This window comes from Sturnus vulgaris, chromosome 2 (genome assembly GCF_052056855.1).
Source record: "Sturnus vulgaris isolate bStuVul1 chromosome 2, bStuVul1.hap1, whole genome shotgun sequence".
Taxonomy (NCBI): Eukaryota; Metazoa; Chordata; class Aves; order Passeriformes; family Sturnidae; genus Sturnus; species Sturnus vulgaris.
This window is the reverse complement of record NC_142244.1, coordinates 110,450,201-110,473,653: the sequence shown is the minus strand read 5'-3', so window position 1 is coordinate 110,473,653 and position 23,453 is coordinate 110,450,201. Positions and strand designations below refer to the sequence as shown.

The 23,453-nt window shown below is 36.1% G+C and overlaps 1 protein-coding gene across 1 annotated transcript in view; it reads left to right on the top strand.

Annotated features, from left to right (window-relative positions):
* CFAP47 (cilia and flagella associated protein 47) overlaps positions 1-23,453 on the top strand; it is a gene marked incomplete at its 5' end in the record, with an annotated part of 257,080 nt that overhangs the window by 70,946 nt on the left and 162,681 nt on the right. The window contains 9 exons of the mRNA XM_088159355.1: positions 2,337-2,434; positions 3,281-3,397; positions 7,737-7,871; positions 8,405-8,517; positions 11,277-11,427; positions 12,081-12,169; positions 13,488-13,577; positions 19,650-19,717; positions 20,808-20,953. Coding sequence (XP_088015481.1) covers positions 2,337-2,434; positions 3,281-3,397; positions 7,737-7,871; positions 8,405-8,517; positions 11,277-11,427; positions 12,081-12,169; positions 13,488-13,577; positions 19,650-19,717; positions 20,808-20,953 — 1,007 coding nt within the window. The remainder of the gene's footprint in view (positions 1-2,336; positions 2,435-3,280; positions 3,398-7,736; positions 7,872-8,404; positions 8,518-11,276; positions 11,428-12,080; positions 12,170-13,487; positions 13,578-19,649; positions 19,718-20,807; positions 20,954-23,453) is intronic.

Here is a 23,453-nt window from a genome sequence, read left to right as displayed (position 1 = left end):
TCCTACCACGTTTCATTTCCACTGGCACATTTATGTGGCTGCATGGCAAAACTGGATTGGGTGATCCAGATTTAACAGTAAATGAATTTTTTGCTCTTTCTTTTTAAGCCAGCTTTCTTCCCCAGCTACTTTGCTGGCACTCAGACAATTCTACCAGCATGAAAGCAAGGATTAGTGAAAGCAAAAACAAAGTACAAAAGTGCTGTGTCTGGTGTCCCTGGCCATGGTAGGGGCCTGGAGATTGAGGATCTTTAATGTCCCTTCCAAACCAAACCATTCTGTGATTCTGTGATACAGGCACATCTACTACTGCTTAAGTGTGCTCAAGTAATATTCCCACCAGAAGACTAAAAGCAGCAAATAGTATATCTAAAGTAAAATATAAGGGAAGCTCAAAAACAAAGTTTCTGTTTTTGTTCAAAGCATATGGTTTAATGAGTTTCCATAACCATGCTCATCAAATCCATCTCGATTACTAACCAGAAGAATAATTCAATATTGGACCTAGTAAAGCAGGAATAATTAATCTTAAAAAGTTAAAAATAAAAATTTGAAAATGGTGATTTATTAAAAATACTGATATTATGTGCTGAGAGTCTGAACTCTATTAATAAAAAAAAGACAGTTTATTGATTTTTATAGGTCTCAACTATAATCAATAAAATGATGAATTTATGTTAGAAAGACTGACTTTATGCTTCCAAAGATGTATTTGCTAACTTTAAAGTATTTGTTTTTGCAGCGACTACATTAAATGTTTTTTAAATAACTACAAGCAGGTTACTGAGAAGATGGGATGAAAGAAATATCTCATACTGTAGATATTTGTGAAATGGATGTCTGAATTGAGTTAAAATGAATACTGTCACAATTTAGATGTCAAGGCCCATATTACTATAGTCTCTTCCTGTCATAAGTAACAGGAAGATGTTATATATCCAGTCAGACTCCATTTTTGGTACCTTCCAATATGGAGTTTTCAAGACTTGAAAGTTGAGTTGGTGCTTGAAAAGTTCTTTCAGTTAAGCAATTAGGAAAAAAATAATTTTGACACAGTGAGATGAATGCAAGTTTTAATTTTGTTTTGAAAACTTAAAGAAAATGAAATATTCATGCAAATAAGTTTTTTAATACTCTTGGTTCTTTAAAAAATATATTTAATTAAAATATATTTAATTAATATTTAGAATAATATTACCTATGAATAAGAAAAAATAAGGAATTTTGATGCCTAAGCATCACCACACTGAAGCAGTGGCAAACTAAAATCATTACCAATGTCAAAGAGTTAAGCTGGATTTAAAGACCTTTGTTTTTAAGTTTTTGCAGCATCTGCTCCTGTTTTTTCTTATAAAGCTGGATGAATATGCTAAAGCATCTGCAAGTTGGTGTGAAGTGATAGACATTTCAGTTTTTTGATACTGGCTCAACTGTAGTCTATAAGTGTCTTCTCTTTTTCTGCATAATGTCAGATCTCTCTTAGGATCTGGTGTAGGGGTTTTTTTTGTGGGTTAAACTAATTTTTTAAGTGTAATAGTGAAATGAAACCTTTATAATTTGTCCCATATGAGAAAGCTTGATCCAAGTCCATCTGAAAACATTGCCATTGGCTGAAATCCAAAGTGTTTCCTAAATTTGGGAGCTTGGACCTGAGACAGTAAAGTTGTGTAAATGCAGTGTTAAATAGTTTAAGATATAGATGCTTCGAATAAGAAATTATAAATAAACTCTATTTAATGTTTTAGTAATCCATTTTATTTTAATAAAAACATTAAAAATATAAAAAATTATCTAACCTTCTAGGGCATTGGGATTTACAACAGTTGTAGAAGTGGTAATTTGTGCTGTAACAATTGAGCTGTTAGCTCTCATTTATATTGCATTTATGCCAAATAATTTAATATGACCTTAAAGAAAATAATTAACCTTTCTTTGTGTCTTAAGCATTTCAATTTTAAAGGATTTCTGCATATTTTCATGAGTTTCAGTAGCTCTATTAATGCTAGGCCTATAGAAATTAAAATTTACATATTTAGGCTTCTAATATATGAGGTTTAGATTACTTGTTTTCAATTCTGCTGTGATAAATGTTCCTATATGCTGCAGCAGATTGAATAATAGTTACAATATTCTACGTGAGGTTTTTCAAGTTTTCAGCAACAGCTCTGAAATAGAAATATACCAGTGAAATTCTACATGTGAATGGATGTTTCCTTTTCCTTCTTATGTTCTTTCCTCTACTGAGTGATTTCAAATAGTTATGAAATCTATCTAGAACAAAACAGGCGTCTTGGGGAGAAGAGAGTCTCACGAATGTTGCTTTGTGTTTTAATCAGGTGGAATACCACCCATGAGATGGATAGTGAATTTTGACCAAGATCTTCTAGATGGTCTGGTGCTGGCAGCACTGATGACATCTTATTGTCCATATTTGGTAAGAAGTTTTTTTACCATTGTGCAAGTTGCAAGTTTTTGCAGTTTATTAATGTCACTGTGTTTGTCCAGCCTTGTTTTACTTTGCAATGCTGAGGAGTGCATTGAGTGCAGGAAGCTCAGGTGTGGCTGTGCTGTGAGCTGCAGGTGGAGCTCTGGCTGCTGGGAGCCCAAGGAAAGGGAGCTGGCACTGAGCCTTTGCTTCACAAAGGTTCTGGGGAGCTGAAGCACAGCCAGGTGACCAGAGGGACAGGGCAGGAGTCGAGGATCCAGCAGGAAGACCCCAGGCTTTGACACTCTCAGACTGAGGGTGTGTAAAAACCCAGGGTTTCCTTTGCATGGGGTCCCTCCTCAGAGGCACCAGCTCGAGGTGTTCTGTTCTTGCACTAAGATTAAATTTTTTTGAGGATCCAGATGGCTGAGACTCTGCTGTGGGAAACCTGGGCTCGAGACAGTAGGGAAACCTTGTCTGAATGGGAGAGTGGGGTGTGTGGGGAGTCAAGCAGGGCTTCCATCACTCACTGCAGCCTCCCACTGCAAGGGACCTCCAGTCCCAGCTCAGGTGGCTGCCAGTGGCTCCTGAGTACTAGGACAGGGAAGTTTCCTTAACAGAAACTCTTGGCCTGTGGAATTTTTAAAAAGGAAAAAAAAACCACCCCAACATTTAGCAAGTCATGGGAGACTATTTCAGTATTAATTTTTCTTTTTACTGGGTTTATTCTTAACAGGGAATTTCAGTTCAAAATTTAGATCCTATTGATTTCTGAATGAGCAAAAATACAAAAGCAGTAATTTTGCCTAGTAGAAGAAGTAGGAAGATTGAGTTTTATTTCTCTGTCTTGTCTAGATTAATACTCACTTCATAAAGATGTATACTGATCCAAGAACTCATGAACAGTTTCTGCACAACTCCTTGATAGTTGTGAAGGCTCTGCATACTATCAGTCTCGATATAGACATAAAGGTAGGTGATTTTATACTAGCAGCTCTTATATATGTTATTCTTTTGATTTTGATTTTTTTGTATAGTAGTGTTGCACGTCCAGTTAAGGTGAGATTGTAGTGAAACAGTTTTATTTCAGGATATGTTGCTGATGGAAACCAAAATACTGCTTCATATGAATGGACTTAATTAGAAGTAATTTCCATAATTCTTTTCTTTGTAGAATCACACATGCACAACTAGCTGAACATAAATGTTTTGGCTTGAAAGACAGGTGTCTGCAAAGGAAGGCAAGACGCTTTCTTGAAATGGAAAAATGTAAACCCCCTCCCTCCAAATTATTATAATTTTGAAATTAAGGTGCTCTCAGGCAAAGATTTGGGAATAGGAATAACAGTTCTTTACTAAGAAAATTAAAATAAAAGTACAGTAATACAAAAAACCAAAACACTGACAGAGTCAGAATACAACCTGACACCCTGTCAGTCAGTCAGGGTGTTGGTGCAGTCCCATTCAATGGTGGCTGCATCCTCCTGCAGTGACAGATGTGGGTCAGTTGAAGCAGTGCTCCTGTAGAAGGGTGCAGTTTTCCTCCAAAGGTCCAGTGATGATGTGGAAGGGTCTGGTTTTTCTTTGGAATCCAGTGGAAAAAGGCTGCTCTGATGTTCCAAATCTCAGTTTTTATGTAGGTAGGAAATGCTTGGCTCCTCCCCCTGGCTGGAGCATCTCCCAAAGGGATGATGTCATTTTATCAGTCATGCAGTGGCACTCAATGGCCCATTGACAGGAGAGATCTCCCTGGAGGAAGGATGGGTTGTGGAAAAGATAAAGATGACTGCCCATTCTATCAGATGATGATAGGATACATACTTTTGGTCACATCTTGCATTACAGCCCAAGACAAAAAATTAATTTAGTTCAGATTTTAGCGTCCTAAATCACACAATGAAAACTCTAATGGAATTCTTTATTACTATTGGAAGGCAATTTAGAAAAAATATGTGTAAGAACAAACATCATGCACTTAACCATAAAAAGAAGTGGTGAAAAAAATTATATGAATGTCTGGCAACAGTTACTTGCATCTAACCATGAAGGCCCTTGAGAGTTCTGCCTCAGGTTTGATGCACACAGAAGTCAGCAGCTTTGGATGCTGGTGAGAGTAGCACTCACTCAAAACCATCAGCTCTGGTGTCCTTTTTTGGGGAGGAATGCAATGCTGATAATTGTTGATAATTTCTTCCATCAAGGATCTGCTTGGGATCTCTTTTATATGTTTAATAAACATGCTTTACATCTCTGTGGTTTTTATTGACCTATGGCACCATATTTTCTATATACGGTGACCTTACATAGGTTAGATGTCATTTCTTTGTTCTTTTGTTGTCCCCGAACCCAGTTTTCTCCTACTCCTAGTCTGCATTTCTTTAACTGTCCATTTGTGAGTTACTTATATCTCTGGGAGCATACTGGGCTGTCCAGAAGAGCAGAAGAGGCAGTAGAATAGAGACAATATTTGAAAGTGTTTGAGGAAACTTTCTGAAGGAAATTAATGACATTAGGAATCAGAGGTGGAGCTTATTTGTGTGAACAAAGTATTATAAAAAGAAGCTTAATTACAACTTTTTTTCCCCTTTCCATTTGACCGTGTTATGATTACATGGAAAAATTAACTCTGCTATTTCCATTTGTATCAGCTGCTGTCTTGCTGTTGCTTCCTGATACCGATCACTCTGTTAGAAATGACTTTGCTATGACAGGATAAACAAAGAAAATCTACTGCTTCCCATACTTGTGACTGACAGGAAGCAAAAAAGTAATCTGGGTATAACCCTCAAAACAAAGTCATATTCTGCCTCAGCTTATATTGAGAAAAACATGAAGTTCAGCACATGAAGGAAGAGGCCTGATGCCAGATATGAAAGGGGTGTTGAATACTTCAGATGTGGAAGCAGAATTCTAGGATATTCTCCTTAATATACCTGTTTTAAGACTAAATTGTGTACAGTAAATGGGACAATCCACTTTGTACAGACTAACAATTTAAACAAAGGTACAGAGTCAGTACCAGAAAAAGGAACAGATCTTGAGTCTTCAAGGTCTGTATTTTAGTTCAAAGGGTACATTTTACATAGATCTATTGAAAATCATGAATACTTTTCTAAGGCTATTATAGAAACTTCTGAACTATCTTGTTCTGCAGTGATAAAAGTAACAAAACAAATAAATCCTTTTGCTGAACTCTCTTAATTTGGGAATTTTCTGATAGTCTTGTCTCTGAAATTTAGTGGGCTAAAATGTTCCAATAGCATTGACAAAGTTCTTGACTCAGGCAGTCACTGCTTTGGAGCTCTCAGGATATTTGCATTAATTAACAGCACACGCTGAGACATGTTAGGTCTAGAACAGCTGGTATTTTCAATCTAAAAATCTAAGAATCTGTAATAATAAGGAAGGGCTGTCTACAAGTGTTCAGCTTCAGGTGTAAATGACACTTTTAATGGAGTTCAAGGCTTTGAAATCCTTTTAAGGATTAAGGTGTAGATTTAAGATGGAGTACTTTGGGCAGGAAATGATTTCCACTTTCTAATCATGACTTACAGTTCAACTCTAGAGTATTAGTGGTGGCTTTCTACGTGTTTCTAATTCATATTTGATATTTTTAAGTTTTAAAGTGCTTTGATTTGAAGAAGATTCAGCCGAAAGCCTAAAATAAAGTATTACAAGATAGGGTGGTGGATAGCAATAACATGGAGGGAGTGTGTGTGACAAAGAGATAGGATAGAAGGTGCAGTGATTGGGAATAGCCAGTAAAGGAAATTTGTTTCAAACTTTTTTATTTATTATTATTAAGTTATAATTACTGCTATTGTTTGCTATCACATATTTTTTAAAGCAAATAATATTTACTGACTGTGAATTTTCTGATTAATCTTGTTAAGAAATGCATTATTCTTTTATTCAGTTATTAGACTAGTAGATAAATGCCACAAATGGAGTTTTATGAATTCATCACAAGATAGAATTGTATTTTTTGAGGGAATAAATTCTGATCTAAGAGGAAATGGCAGAAAGAAGTATGTGGCAGAAGAAAGTCTTCAATAGATAATCTACTCTGGCATCTTTTCTACCTTAAATCAAAATGCAGGAAGAATGAAAAGTAGGGGTGTAAAACCAAGACCATATTCAATAGCCATTACTGAGATAAATGAATGGAAAAATCAGAATGCTTTTCAGACTTCATATTTAAAGCTTTTGGCACAGAAGAACCTTTTTTTACTTTGCATAGTGAATGCATTCTAAAGTTTGAATCTTCAACCAGTGGTGATGGAATTAAACAGAAATATGAGATGAGATGTATGATTACAGCAGTGCATGAAAAGTATATGAAATTAATCTTAAGAATTATAAGGACAAACATTATCTAAGAAGCCATGAAGAGTTGCAGGGAAGCCTCAGATCATTGCCCAGTTCTGAACTCACTCTCTTGGAAGGTTAGAGGAGCTGTGTGAGAGCTGCTGGGAGTAGGATGAGCTGCTTGGCTGGGCACAGGGCAAGAGAACTTTACCTCGAAAACTTTAAATAAATGTTAACTTTAAAATACAAATTAACTCAGAGAGCTAAGATGATAAACATGTCTATACATCTTTCTTGCAACACTAAAGACAGTCCAGAAGAGTAAATAGATTTTTCCTCCCTTTTTCATACTCTGTGGCAAACTCTCCTCAGTGACTTACCAGAATTGCTGAGGAGTAAATTTGACATGTTTTGCAGCTGCCACGCAAATTCATTTCTGTAAATCAATTATTTAATCTGCAGGAATACTTGCTACGTTTTATAAAGCAATTTACTAAAGTATAAAAGTATCTGCAACAGAAACAACTATATTGTTGTTATTTGGAAAGTGAAATTGTCTGCATAAACAGTTGCAGAACTGTATATAGGAGTATTTGAGATAGTATTTTATATAAACTAAAATATTTTAATTTTTTTTAAGATAGTAAAGACATGTTTTTTCAGACAGTAAAATGTCCTTGCTTTTTCTGTTATGCTGTATTTAATAAAATTAGAATTTGTTTCTGCTGTACCTTAGGGGAAAAAGTTGAGCTTAATTTTTACCCTAGGTTTATCACCAGAGCATGTTAATAGTTTTCATTAATCTGGGATTTTTTTGGTGCAGTAACAAGATGCATATTCTTATTAGCCATGAGAATAATCCAGTTATTACTGGTTAGATTAAAAATATCTGTTTAATAATTAACTTATTTTTTTCTTCTTCTTCTTCTTATCTTTACACTATACAGGCAAATTTTTGACTGAACATCTATTTTTTTTCTTTATTTTTTATTTTCAATATTAGGCCACTGATATCTGTGAGCCAAACCCTGTCATGATGCTTATTTTGTGTGTCCACCTGTATGACACTCTCCCTCAGTACTTACCCAAGAGCACTATAGAATTTGCAGGTGGTCTCCATGCAACTATTGTGAAGCAGGTATTGATACCATTGGATTTAGATTCATTGTAATGCAAGCTTAGAACACTGTGTGTATACATGTGTTTATATTAAGTATTAGCTACACTGTAGGTATATATGTATTTATATTATGTATTAGCTACGACAAATAATTAATAGGTTTCATGTCATTTGGCTAGTAAATATAGAAGATGAAAGTGTGCATTTTCTGTTTTTATTTTCTTTAGTCTTGGGATTTCACTTCTGTTTTTTACCTATGCTTGAAAGCACATGAAAAAAATCTACAAATTTGACAAATCTGAGATCAAAGAGAAGAATAAGAGATTCACAGGCATAGGAGCGCAGTGTACACTGCACTCTCAAAAATTAAGGTTAGATAGTCTGTGGAAAATCTATGCTCCTTTGGAAGGAAAATTATATACCCAGTTATTTGAAGTAGTTTCTTATTTTGTGATATCCGTAGTTTGTATTTTGGAACTTACCTGCGGAGCACACCTTTTATAGTCTGAAAAATGAGTAAAAATAGGCTGATCATGTTTTTGTTGTGGTAGGTGCACCTGAAAAACCCAAAGAGTCATACTTTGGCATACAATGCTATTGTTGTGGGAAGAGATGCTGATGATTTCTCTTTACCTAAAGGAAACACTGTTACCATTCCCCCCACGTAAGTAATGACTTGTTAGTATAATTATTTGTAGCATTACAGAAATAGAAACTTAGTAATTTAAGAGTGGTGGAACTCTAGAAATATGTTCAACTACAAGCAGGACAAAATTAGTTGATATGAGGGTTTTTCTCCTTAAGCTGGATTAATCTAGAGTAATGTTTCAGTGGGACTCTTGCAGTTGAGTCCAATAGAGCTTTAAGAGCAATATATAAACCTTCAGATCATTACAGGAGTCATCTGTCTCAAATTTATATTTTTTTCCCTATGTGTCAAAACCTGATTCACATTTTCTACATCAGTGCATTGTAGAAACATGAGCAGGTAGATTTCTTTTCTTCTGAAGTCTCAGATTTTGTCTCTTCTTCTTAATTTAAGCATGACTGGTAATTAGAGACCATGACACAGGTTTGAGTAGTATTAAACTGCATCTTTTGGTCCCGATCCTTCCTCCCCAGCAACATGGATGTGATGTAGTTAGTTGTTCATCTTACATGCCTGAGAGACATCTAAGGGTTTGAGAGAGATTTAATTTTGGGAAAGCATTCAGTTATAATTTCTGATAGCAGAAATACTCATGGTATATCACCATCTCATTGTTTTTGTTTGCTAAGTACATTTTGCTCTTTCTGTGCTATGCAGTTATGAATTAATACAGGAATTTCATTAATCTCAGTTTAACTAGTGAAGACGAGAGGGATGTAGTGGTCACTCTGGCTGTCAGTTATCAGTTTTTAAGTTTATCTGCAAGTTATCGGTTTACAAATAAAATGGATTAGAGATTGTAAAAAGGAAAAAGAAAAGGTCAGAGTTTCTATGAAAATAAACCATGAAGGAGAAAAAAAATTCTAATATAGATGGTCAAATTCAAGAAGACTCAACATAAATACAGTGCTCTTTAAGGACCATCAATATATCAGTAGTAAATTACATGCCTATTATAAATATATGCAAAGAGAACAACAAATAATGGAATGCTTTCTGCAAGCTGTGAGACTAATTTGATTCCTTTTTCTTTTCAATTACTTCAAATCAGTTATCATATAAGTGTAATCCTTGAAAATACCATGTGTTTCTATGAAAGGTCAATACCATGGCTGTTTTTCACTTCACCTTTAAAAAACACCCAAAACAAACCACAAAGCAAAATCAAGAAAATGTGCACAACGTTGTTGTTGAGCTGCTTGGCATCATATATAGAAATAAATATTTGAAAAATTGCATAGAAATAAAAAACCTGTGGAAATGCCACATTGACCTCTGTAGAGTTTATCATAATGTCATGATCATTAAATGAAAAATAGGTTCTTTGAAATTAATAGCTTTCTTAATATTCTGATGCAAGTGTTTAAAAACTCCAAGAATTGACAAGATTCTTGCAGGTTCTTTGTTAGATCATAATGTTGTGGATGGGTTGGGAAATTATAATCATGTGAATAACATTCTCAGTGTAGCTGAGTGTCACATGTTGCATATGACATCATTAATTCTTGGTCTGAGATTCCCACTCTCCAGAGCACTGCACTGTGCTGTGTGGACTTGCAGTTCACAACAGGAATAGCAAAAACCCCCAGGGTTACAGAACAATCCTATGAGATGAATTTGCCCTCACTTTACATTGAGCACTACATGGATTAATAGAGATAAAAACTAAGCAACTTTGTGGTTTTGCCACACAAGGCAACAATTCAAATCCAAATTCTCAGCTGTTGTGTGAGTCAGAGGACAAAGATGAGGCAGAAAGTGCTGTACACTTATTTGTGACCAGAGCAGACTTCTTAAAACTTGACCCTTAAAGTGGCTCTGGGAGTGTATGTCTCAGGTAGTTTATTCCTCTGGGTGCCTGAATCACAGCATGTTTTTTCAGAACATTTTGAATGGTGAGGTGACCTAGGAGCCTCAGACCCTGGGGGTCTTGGAAAGTCTTCAGTGTCATAAATGGACCTGTCCGGGGGCTCTGCAGTAGGAACTTGAAAGCTGTAAGAACCAGTTTTACAGAACTTCCAGGATTTCACCATGAACATTCAGAATTGACAGTTGGAGACTTCTTGCCTTCTTAAGACTAATCTCAAAACCAGAGAGACATTTTGAGAGCTTCAAAGTGAGAGCTTCAGGCATTAAAGTTTTCTTCTTGTTCTTGCTTCATTGAAGGACTGATGCAGATGGTGTCTAAATTTGTACCTAGACTAAACTCTTGTTCTATGTGGTCTTCTCCAGTTTTCCCATTAGAGAGAAGGCATTGCTTGTACAAGAGAACTTTGTTTTTTCTCCCTCTTGATTACTTAGCTTTAGTAATTATTCTGAAGGGTTTTTAACTAATTTCTTTCTCACTCTTCAATTTGATTATTTGATTGAGACTATCTAGATCTGCCTCACAAAATGCATAACAGGCTGACTGCTTACCTCAGAAAAAGCCTATTAAGATATAGGAGCATGAATTGGATCAGTTTTTAACTTAGGATGATACTCTAATGAAAGAGAACTTCCTGCAACTAATGTGTGTGTGTGTGAAGAAAAATTAAGCTACGTGCTGATATAAAAGAAAAATGGATTTAGTATTGTTCTTTATCTATATAGTTATTTTATTAGGATGTTTTAAGGTACTCTTAGGCAGAAGTTTATACTACAAAAAGTATTTCAGAGGAAACAAATTGCTTTCTTTTCTAGGACCCTTCCTTTACAAAGATTCTGAAATGTGCTCCTGAAATTGCATTTCTGAATAATTTCTGAACCCTGGTTTTGTGCTTTTTTTTCCGTAGGAGGGAAGACTTTATAAATGTGGAATTCACAATTCGTTTCCTGCGCCCTGCTGAAGCAGTATTGCTACTGATCTCAAATAAAGTTGATGGAGTAGATGGTGCCACACTGACATTCTCTCTGAAATCTGAAGTTAAAAATATTGACCCTCTTGTAAGTTTATATGTGTATCAATACTGTCACAAAAAAAATTATTATTCTGTAAATTCTATCAAACAAAGGGGAAGTGAGATAAGAATGAAAATGTGAGTTACCATCAGCATTCGCCTTTGACCTATGAATTTTCACATTTCCAATATTAGACTATGTACATGCAGCAAAAACCCTAGAGGAATATGTAAGATTCCTAAGGACATAAATCACTTTTGGATCCTGAAAAAATTGTAAAAATTTGCACTGATTGCTCTGAAAATAAATCTGGAGCCCTTTCTGCATCTGAATGTTACCAGAAATCCTGTTATGGAGGTGTTTATGTGCTTCAGCCTAGTGATTTCAGATGTCCTATGTCGTTGGACCACAAGCTTTTGTTAGATGTTTCTGTATTTGTGCTTTTTAACCACAGAAACTCTGTAGTTGTCAGATATGTCCCAATCAGGGCAGGCAGGCCCATGTTTGTAATCCACGTTCATTGAGCACATCTGGATAGACTTCTGAACTTAGATGGTGTTTATGTAATCCTCTCTTTTTTTTTAGCCCCCCTGACTCTGTTGGAAAGGAAATTTGGAGCAAGAGACAAAATAAAGATATAAGAAGGAAAAAACAATGATAATTTGATTCTTGGCCTTGTGGTTTTTGTTCTCTTTTAGGGTACAATAAAGTGCAGATCCCCATGTTATGAGCTGAAGAAATTTACCCTAAATGTTACTAATCCCTTCAAAATGGATGGCATATTCAGGTATGGCATATTCAGTGATATAAGGACAAGTCTCGAATGATCATGCTGTTTCATCCACTCTTTTCCATAATTTTCTTCTTCTTCTTAAAAATGTAAAACCTGGAGGTTAAATGATAGGGATTTACATTCCCAAAATTGTTACAAGCACTAAGAAGTGGAAGTTATCATAATGAATAAACAAGATAAATAAACCTTAATTGAAATTTGTCTCAGTGTAAGTATTAAAGCTGGAGCTTTAATCAGAGTTCATGAACCTTGCTTGTATTTTTGTGTTTGGCTGAGGTCCCGCAGAATTACAAAGAGAAACAAGCTATGTTAATTAATAGTTGGTTATTTTTTCCCCAATCTGCTTTATCCTGCTGTTTAAGTTATTAAGCATGCAAAAGGAAAAAAAAATGCTTTTGCCGTGGGGCTTGCATCATTATCAGTTAGTCTAATTTTTAATTTGTATTCATCATAGCTGCAACAACTGCAGAGTTATAAATATTACTTTCCTCAGTACAAAGGAAAGAGATTGTTGTACCCCTTTAAAATCTATTTATTTGACCTGACTCCATATTTTGTTTTTAGTCTTTAGAGCTAAGCATTGGTTCATCTCATCCATTTATTTGGAAGAACCATCTTTCACAACATTTTTAACTTGTTTTTTTATACAATATGAATATACATGTTTCAAAAACTACAAATTAAATTTCTCTTCCCTCCACAGAATAGGATTGGTATATACAATTTATATTGGGATATAAATTGGTATATACAAAACAACAGTAACAATCCTGTAACAGGACTGTTTCCACTGCTCCAAGCCTCGTGTGTAGGAATCATATGAGTTTAATTAGTTTCTGTCTTTTATTTTGAAGTCCTTGAGGTGGTCAGTGAGGTTGAATAAGTCTTAGGATTTGGATAACTCACTTGGAAATGATGAAGTAATTTAGTTAAATATAATTTAGTTTTATATAATTCAAAAGCTACGTGACAACTACATTAAGTCATTATCAATTTAGGCAATATTTGAACCAGTAATCTAAAGGTAAAATTTTTAGTATCAGGCTTCCAGTGTTTTGAACAATCTAGTGTTTCATCAGGGGATATATTATTTACTTGCAAATAACACTAGGAAATGCTAGTTTGATACCAAGGGAGAAGATCTTTTACAGAAAAACTGGAGTTAAACCACAACAAGTACTTTTAAAGTATCTTTAATTGAAAATAATAAGCTTCTTTACTGAGCCTGCATTTAAAAGTTAGAATAAATTGAGTTTCATCTTCATTCTGCAAGTTGAAAAAGCAGTCATTTTGCATGCTTGTCATACTCCAGGGTAATTTTGCTGGAATCCACACACACCTGTTTAGTGCACCCAGAGAAAGTGTATCAAGCCAAGCAAGTAAAGCAAGAGCAAAAATTTAGGTAAGTTCCAGATAACAATTGCTAACTGTAATATATTGGATCATACATTTCTATTAATACTATCTATTTGTGCATAACTGTGTGCTACCTGCCATAAAGAATCACAGTTTAGGACATGGAAATATCACAGAAGGTGCCCAACCAGTCCCTGGGCAGTGGGAGGCCCTCCTGGCCAGCTCTGCCTGCGTTTCATGCTGAGCCTGGTGTTCTGTGATGTCCCTTTGGCCACTCCAGCCCGGCCACCCTGGCCATGCTCCCTCAAAGATTCTTGTGGATCTGCTCCCTGGCAGAGCATGGGAGGCTGGGACCTCCTTGGCTTAGAGTAAGCACTGCTCAACAGTAACTAAAATATCAGAGTATTAGCAACATTATTCTCATCCTATTCTAAACCAGAGCATTTTGCCAGCTGCTAAGAAAAAGGAATGAATTCTACCCAGCTGAAACCAAGACAGTACTGCAAAAAAACTGAAACACTTATTCAAGGATTATTGGGAAATATCATAAACTACTACCTTGTCAATACTGTAGGTTGAATTGTAATCATAGAGAAGTTCCACAGCCATGTCATGAAATGCAGACTGTTCTTCAAATTCCATTTTAATTTTTTTTAAAAAAGGAAAAATTTAAAAGCAGAAAAATAATGAACATTTTATTATTAAGTAAAAATATACACATATTTAAAATGCAAATTGTTTTCGAAAGTGTAATTTATACTATACTTTTTACTAAATTAAATAAATGTATAATAATTGTTGATATAGAAAAGGATTTTTTTTATCATCTTGCATATTTCAACTTAATTTATTTCCAGACAATCAGTCTAAATAGTGTAATTTTAGTCACACATCCAGATCTTATTCTTACAGATATTGATTTCAGGGCATCCTAGGTCTTTAGAAATTTCCAGTACTGACTTGCTATATGTTTAGATATTTCTGTCAGCTGTGATAAGAGAAGCCACTTAAATGACCCTTTTCAGAAGATCTTTTTTCTTGAATGGAACAAACTTCTGAAATTTGTGTTAAAAAAAGTAGTGTGTGTGTATTTCATAACTGATCAGTAAGGAGATTTTGCCCTCAATCATTTTCATTCTTTTGGTAAATCCAGAAAATGCCATGTACAAATTGAGGGTAAATTTCTCTAAGTGCTCTGTAAGTGTAAAACTACTGTAAAGTCAGAGCTTGCCCTTTGGGTAATTGTGTCTGCGAGATTGATGTCAGCACCAAGGCATGCAAATGACAACTTCATCATCCCAGCACGCCCAACTGGGCTCAGAGCTCCTCCTGCATCCTCATCCTGTGCCTCCAGATATGTCAGATCCACTTTAATCCTCACTGTAAGAAGCTTTGCCTGGCAGGTGACCCTTTTACCTCCCAGCTTTCCTCTCTGGCAGTGTCACAGGCACCCAAAACTTTCATTCAGGCCAGAGAGGAGACCAGTCCTCTGGTCACTGTGGTGTGGGTTCATCACAGTGTGCCTGGGACAATGCCAGTCTGGAGCTAGAGCCTGAGGAGCTGTGTCCTTGCTGGGACAGCACTGTCTAAGCCCAGAACTCTAACAGCAGCCCATGTCTTCAGTGGTTGCAGGCAAGACTTCTTTATTCATGCAGAACTGGATGGTGCTTGGTGAGAAACACAGTACTTTAAAAAAATTTTAATCCAGCTGACATAACTTTGCTTTTAAGTGTACTGGGACAAGACTTTTTCAAAATATCCACTTCTCTGTGCTTTTCCAAGCCCTTGACACTTCAATTATTGTTTTTGGTCTACATCTGTGTGCCAGCATGGTCTGCTCTCTGTGGGAGAAGGAAAACCAGGTGGAGAGAACACATCACGTGGCCCAGAAATTCTGTGTAATGTAAAAATACCCATAGCTTTCAAGCATGTTGATATTTTTAAATGATGTGAGTTAGGAAAAAAGTATCAAATTACAGTAAAAGTAAAAGGTTACATTTAATAGCTAACTTTTCCTTCATAGATTTCCTACTGTAAAGCTAGAAAGTGGTAAAGATATACCAGTGTTTCACTAATAGTCCTATTCTAAGACCACGACTAAGCAGATGATAATATGCAGTACAGTGTCCATAAGGCCGGATCATGATTGCACAGACTGATTTTCAAAACAAGCTATGAATGTTGATAAATATTGTTGGATTAAAAAAATGTATTCTAAACCAAAATAAGGAAAAATTAATGAATGAATTTCAAATCAAGCTCTGCATTGTGTACAGCTTCTTACTGTTAAATTAATTGCACCTTTTTTTAAACTGGAGATTATGTCAGGAATTCCAAACAATTTCAATTTTCTGAATTTCATTCTTACACTTTTTTTCCTAAACTGTTTAATGTGCCAAGGAAATAATCATGTTATACAGAATACCTGTATTTACTTACTGGAAGAATAAAGAAAAAAATTAAGATCTAAAAATGGTGTCTCTGTGTAATATGAGATACAGCATTAATACTTGCTGTTTCAGAAAATACGGTTTACAAATATGTTATCAGGAGTCATTACTATTCTGGGTAGTATTTGATGCAAAAGAAATCCATCTACTCCTAAGCCTTAGTACCTATTTTGGGCAGCTCCTGTTTTAGTTTCTATCATACTCTTTGTTCTGAGATCACAACTTGTTCCACAGAGTGTGGAAACTGGGGAGTATCTTAGATGTGAATTTTGTGTTCGTGTTTCAGTATTTTCAATGCATTTCTAAGAAGTTTGTTGTATCCCTTCTCTCTAAAAAGATGTTTGCTCGCTAAACATTCTAAAGTTCATTGAATAAGATGCTGCTTTGTGAATTTAAGATTTCTTTATGGTGTCTGGCACTTTTTCCTCCCCCTTCAGTAATATAAAGAATCTGGAGCTTTAAGAGACTGAAAAGATCATCTAGTAAATTTTGTTCCAAATACAGACAGGGAAGTAATTTTTTTTTCCTCTGAGACTTTGTTAGATGGAAAACAGAGTTATTGGCTTGTTTGGAGCCTGGAATGAAGAGTAAAGATGCACCATGACATATGGATAGCTCATATACCATGATGATGTATGCACACTCTCTGTGTTGACTGCAGAGATGATTTTGCTTTTGATCTGGATTTTTGGCACACCTGATAACAAGGCAAGCCCAGTGGCTTTGCGATGTTATGTTGGAACTGGTATCTGATAATTCAGGTAGCAGATACTAGACTGTTACTGGTGCAAAAATATGAAAGTGAGTTGGAATTAGATGATCTTTAAAGTCCCTCCCTATCCAGGCTATGATTTTAATTTGAACTGTTTAGAATAAACCATAGCAAGAATGAATTGGAAGTATTCACACCTCAACCAGGCTGAAAGGTGCCCTCATTAACCCATCTTCACCTGTAACATAATCTTGAACTTTTTGTTCATTTCATGAACAATAGAATTATGTTGCTTTGTTAGCAAAAAACTCCAAACCAAATGAGGGGCAGCTGGAGAAGTTGCTTGGTCTCTCTCTCTTTCTTCTGGGCTATTCTCCTCTCCCCCTCACTCCTCAGCTCCCTCTGCCCTGGCATTAAATATTGAAAGACCACACTGAGGTCTTCCTGGAGTGATATCTTTACAGGAGAGGTGCACCAGCACTCTGACCACTTCTGTGCCTCTCCTCCAGCAGTTTCTGTCTTTCCTGGGCTGGGAACCCCAGAGCTGGAGGTGGCACTGCAGGTGGGGTCTGAGCAGAGCAGAGCAGAGCAGAGGGGCACAGTCCCCTCCCTCCCCTGCTGCCTGTGCTGCTTTGGATGCAGCCGAATTTGGCTCTCTGGGCTGCGAGTGGACATTGCCAGCTCATCTGTAATCTTTCATTTACCAATATGCCCAAGTGCTCCTCCACAGGGCTGCTTTTGAGCCATTCATTCCACATTCTCTGTTGATCCCAGGGATTTGTCTCACCCAGGTGCAGTGAGCAGTCTGTGTAGACTTATTTTATGGCAGCTTTAAGCTCTTCTGCCTAATCCTTTTCCTTATTTCTCTGTGTATAAAAGAGGATGTATTGAACCAGACTTTGAACATAACCAAGCTTCTTATACCTTCTGAACTTTATTCCTTTCAGTTTTATTATTGAACGAGATGCTATTTCTTTTTGTTATGGAAGAATGAGACACAATGTTCATGTCTTCCACAACACAAGTTTGTTTTCTTTGCCCATCACTTACCTACAGGTGCTTTGTTCACTGAAGTAAGAAAAAAATTGGTATTGAGAGAAGTTCAATACCGTGTTAAATCAGTCTAATGAGTTTCTCAGTTGTTCAGATCTGAAAAGAAGACTTATTCAATGTATAATTCTCACCAGTGAAAAAATGTAATGACTTTTGTTGTACTATTCATACAGCTCTTGAACTATTTGTTACTTTTACAGTGATTCTGCTGTAGTCTCTATTTTTGCAAGCATGACTTGGCATTCTCATTGAAAGATAAAGCATTTAAAGAAATGATGTTTTATATAAAATTTGTATTTTTTTTAGCGTGAGATACTTATTTGTAAAGTACAGTATAAATAGTATGTTGTATGCATATACTCAGAGATCATTTTCCTTTCTGAAAAATGGTGTTAAGTATAGGTATTAAAACAAATCTCCCGGGTAACGTTTTCTGAGAATTTTGCAAGTACATTTATGTAAGGTTGTGATTTTTTCTGAGCCCAGCAAGATTAACTATTTATTTTTAGAGAGACCCAACATCAAACACTGTATGTAGTAATTGTTTGCTGTATGCTACTTCATCAAATTTTACTGCCAAGGGAATGATTTTTATGTGTGAATAATTTTAAATATGAATCTTGAGCTGAAACTTGCAGTATTTTTTGAGATACATTATAGTATTGTTTTCAGCATCTTTGAGCTCTTTGCTTGTTGTAAATTAACCAAACTCTCCTTACATAAATATAACTGCACAATCTTAACACCTTGTACTGGTTTGAAAGCAAAACCAGTGAGAGACTCCAAGTCAGTAACACAATTTAATAGGAAAAAGAGAAAAAAAAATAAAATACATGCAGTAATACAAAAGCAAACCACTGACAGTCAGAATACAACCTGACACCCCGTCAGTCAGTCAGGGTGTTGGTAGCAGTCCCATTCAATGGTGGCTGCATCCTCCTGCAGTGACAGATGTGGGTCTGTTGAAGCAGTGCTCCTGTAGAAGGTGCAGTTTTCCTCTGAAGATCCAGTGATGATGTGAAAAAGGTCCGACTTCCCTCTGGGATCCAGTAGAAAGGTTTTCCCTCGGGTCCCAAACCCCAGTTTTTATCTAGGTAGGAAAGGCTTGGCTCTTGCCCCTGGCTGGGGCATCTCCCAATGGGGTGATGTAATCTTATCAGTCACACAATAGGACTGAATGGCCCATTAACAGAATATATCTTCTGGAGGAGGGATGGGTTGTGGAAAAGATAACGATGATCATCCCCCTGATTTTATCAGATGGCACATCAGCAGAGGATATCTCCCACAGAGATAAGGATCACCACCCCTCCCACATTTCAACAGATGTTGATAGAATACACATTTTTGCATTGTACCCCAGGACACACCTGTCAACAATGGTAGGAATTACTTGTGAAGAAGAAAAATACGTAAAGTTACATTAAGAAAATATAATGGTGAGGAACACAGTTTGCCTTGAGGGGATGGGAATTCAAAGGAGATTTTGTTTGAAGCTGTTTTTTTCAAGTATATCTGTTCTTTTCAAATATACTTGAAAAACAATATTGTAATGAACAGAGTTCAGGTGATTAGGTTAAGATTCATCCCTTTCTCCTTTCTTAGACAAAGCCTTGATTACATCAAGTTTCTTCTGACTGATTAACTGCATTGTTAGTTAACACAGGTCATTCCTGTTGCCACCTCAAATGGATAAGCTGATTTTTTTAACATTATTAGTTGGAAAATGGTTTCAAAATGTAGTGGTCTATTTTGGTGTTTTTTTTTTTTTTTTTTTTTTTTTTTTTGTGTTGAAAACATTTGCTTTTCCAGTATTTATTAATAAAAAGGAGAACTAAACTATCTATTGGTAATTGTAATGTCCAGCTTTAGAATATTGCTTTAATTTTCTTTTTCTTTTTAGTACTGAAAATAACATATTAAATTCAAAAAATGGTTCACTGCTTGAAGATTCAAAGAAAGAGACTTGCTGTAAGTACCTGTGCAATACCTCGTCTTGCTACAGTAGAAATTAGATTATCTACAGAAGCAAGGTTTTGACATCTAAGTGTGTTCAATAAATATTATTTATGGATATGCTCAGTAACTATTATTTATAGTTTTCATAAAATGTTGGCCCTAAATTGTGCATCACAGTCAAAAATTCAGCCTGGAGAAGAGAAAGTTCCAGGGTGATTTTATTGTGGCTTTCCAGTACCTGGAGGAGTTACAAGAGAGCTGGAGTGGGACTTTTTACGAGGGTATGATAGAACAAGAGGTGATGTCTTTAAACTGAAGGAAGGCAGGTTTAGATTAGATATGAGGGAGAAATTCTTACTGTGAGGGTGGTGAGGCACTGGAACAGGTTACTCAGAGAAGTTGTGGGTGTCCCATCCCTGTTCTATCTATTTGGCCAGAGTTTGGCATAATTTTCTTATATGGTCTCACTCATTTCTGTTGTTTTCACTTTCACATATATTCTTAAGTCTGCTGTCCTGCCTAGAAAGCCAGCCGGCAAGGCTTGAAGGTCTGGTTCTGCAGTGTCAGTGTGCTTAGAAGATGAAAAACATGCAGTGAGAAAGTCAGACTCTGCCAAATTCAACCCTAAGATTATTTCTCTGTGTTGTGCTTTTGTGAAAACAGTGCAAAAAAAGCCTGCGTTGCTAGTATTTAGGTTTTGCCTGTTCTAGAGGATTTCAGACATAGTTGCTGCTCTGAGAGTGAGATTCTTGTTTAAATAGCAGTAAATTATACTTTTCCTTCTGATATGAGTAGAACTTTTCTTTGAGGCTATACCTCCTTAAGGAATTTTTAATGGTGAGAACAGTCTGTTTTCCCCAGTTTTATTTCAGTGCACAGAATAAGAACACAGGTAATTATAAAAATGTATTTAAATAATGCAGCATGCAATATTGCATAACATCTACACAACTGTAACTGTAAATACTGATTACAGGTGTGCCTCAAACACGGATTGTTGCAGGGGCTGTATACAGTATCCTTTTCTTTAAATTCATGCAACTACTTTACTTTACAACCTGTGCTGTTGTATCTAAACATCCACTTAAATTTATTTTAACAGCTGATCAGTCTGGCCTCCTGCATGAGTTCTTCAGTCCAATGGAAACACTGTTCTTGAAAGGCAAAAGTTCTGCAGCCTTAGATATTCACTTCCTTCCCTTTCATCAGGAAAAGCGTTACTGCACTGTCATTCTGGTTAATGAAAAGGTAACAATAAAGTGTGTGTTCTGTGTTTGTCATGTCAGGTAAGAATCAGGACTTTGGCCAATTATGTGTGAATAGAGTGAATGAGAGCAGTGCTGTGAAAAGAGACTTGGGGGTTCTGATCAAGGACAACTGTTTACTGTCCTTTTACACATAATTAGAACTATATGAAATGCTGCAGGCAACTTTTCCCTTTAAAACTAAGTAATGAAAAGTAATGCTGCAAGAAATGTTATTTTGGTGGCTTTTCTAGGCATCTGAGCTTCAGAAGAGAAAAGAAATTTAAATAATTTGTCTTGATGTGGGTGCAAGAATAATGCATAGGCAGAGAATGGATAAAGACTTTACTGTTCTGTATTTCTCCATGTATTCGTCACTGTATTTAGGGTATGCTATCAAAGTAGAATAATAATTTTCCTTGCTGTCTCTTTTTAAATTTTTCTCTCAATCAGAGTTCCATTCAGAAAAGACTGTACATGAATACTGACTGTACAACCTTTCTGTCTCTCTTGACTCATGTAGCCTGGGTTTTGCTATATATACTCAATTGAAATTCAATAAAATTCCCAAGATCTGATTTTGATCAAATTTCAGAACTTGAAACCAGCTTTTTTTATTCCTGGTATCCTTTATCTCAGTGGTCACAATCTTATTTCTGTGTCTTTAGTCCATCTTTTCACCTCTTTAACCTGTCTGCTGTGTTTTGTCTCTGTCTGTCAATGTTTTTCAAAACCCTGTTGTTTCTATAATCTTTTTTGTGTGGCTTATCTCAAGGCTTGCATTCTCCATCTCACTTTCATAACACTGCCTCTGTATTTCGGCTTCCCCTCTGTGCAGTTACATGCCTCTGCCTTTCTCTCTGCCACTTTTTGATGATTAGTAACAATACTTCTAAAACTAAATGACTATTTCTCCTTCACATTCTTCTTCACATTCTCAGCTTCCATATTTTTCCTTTCTATAGAACATGGAATGTCTGCTAGTGTCTGGTGTTTGTGTGTTTGATGGGGTTTTTTTTGCTTAAACATGACTTTGGCAATGCCACTTGGCCCACTTAAGTTTTTTTTATGTTGTTCATAAAGGAAAATAAGACTAATACAATGATGCCCAAGTCTGTCTTTCTGACTCTGTCCAGTATTTGAATATACTGGCTATTTTTAAAAGAAAACAAACCATATGACTGGATGTCTTAAAGAGTGTAAAATTAGCAGAGATATAAGAGGGATTTTCTGTTGAATAGACATTGAAATATTGAGCTCACACCATATTGACAGCAGGGAATCATCCACAAAGAGGGGGTCTCTGGGTCAGAGGTCAGAAATCTTTGTGGATGGTTCAGTGGAAGATCAATCCAGAGCTCAGCATCATGCAAAGAGAGAAATTATTAGGGAAGAAATATACATCAACAGCAGTGCATTAAAAAAGGAATTTTAGGTCCATCAGTTTAATTCAATGAAATATCTAGATGCAGTCTCTAGACAAGGAAGAACCTGGCCTACTGCTGTCTGAGAGTAAATCTGAGAAGAATCTCCTTTTACTTGTTATGATTTGTACCCTTTAGATCTCTGCTATTGGCAATTTACCTGTTTGTTGTATCTTTTTTGGAAGCAGAAGTACACACCCTGGCTGAGAAGAGTAGTCTCTTCTACCTACACAAGGAATAGAGCCTGAAAGTTAAAACTTATAGTGAAGAGAAGGGAAATTTAGACATGTGTAAGGGAAGAGTGTTAATTGAAGAGATGTGGTCAGAGCTGGAGGACAGTCATAGTTCAGGTGGAAAGGGAAAAGTACATTTCTGACAGCCCCAGTGTTGCCTCCAGTGGTGATGCAGAAATAAATTTAGACACCTAGCTTCTAGTCACTGTTCTTATCAAAGGTTTAGTTGACCTTTTCACAGTAGGAAGCATTAATGCCTCAGAGAAGCTGCTGTTAAGTCCTGTATGGTAACTTTTTCTGGAACACCTGGTCCTTCCAGGTTAGCTGAGTAGATGTGATGCATTTAAAGGCTCCTCAAAGTGTGAAATTGTTGATAGGCAGAACCTCAGATTAGGAAAATTAGGTCCATCTACTTAATTGCATAGTTTTTGAGGAATTATATTAAATCTCTTGGGAAAGATGAAACTACAAGATAGCTAATATGATTTTAGGGCAGTATAGTACTGGCACAGGAAGAATTTGGCTTTCTTAAATGTTTTGTATATGGCTGCAATATTTCAGTCATACCATTAGCTAATTGACAAATAAGTGCAGCCACTGTGCTGTATGGTGATCAAATGACATCTACATCATTCTACAAAAGAGTGTAGTAGCCCTACATTCTTTTGAAACATCAGAGAACAATGGGATTGGATATATAGTTCAACAGCTCTTTTATTAACTATTTTCATTAACAGTAAACCCCACACAATGTTGATGCTGTGCTGTTTGCAACTGATGGAAAATTGAAATATAAAGCATTAAAAGCATAGGCATACAAGCTAAACTCTCAAAGTTCAGTGAAATA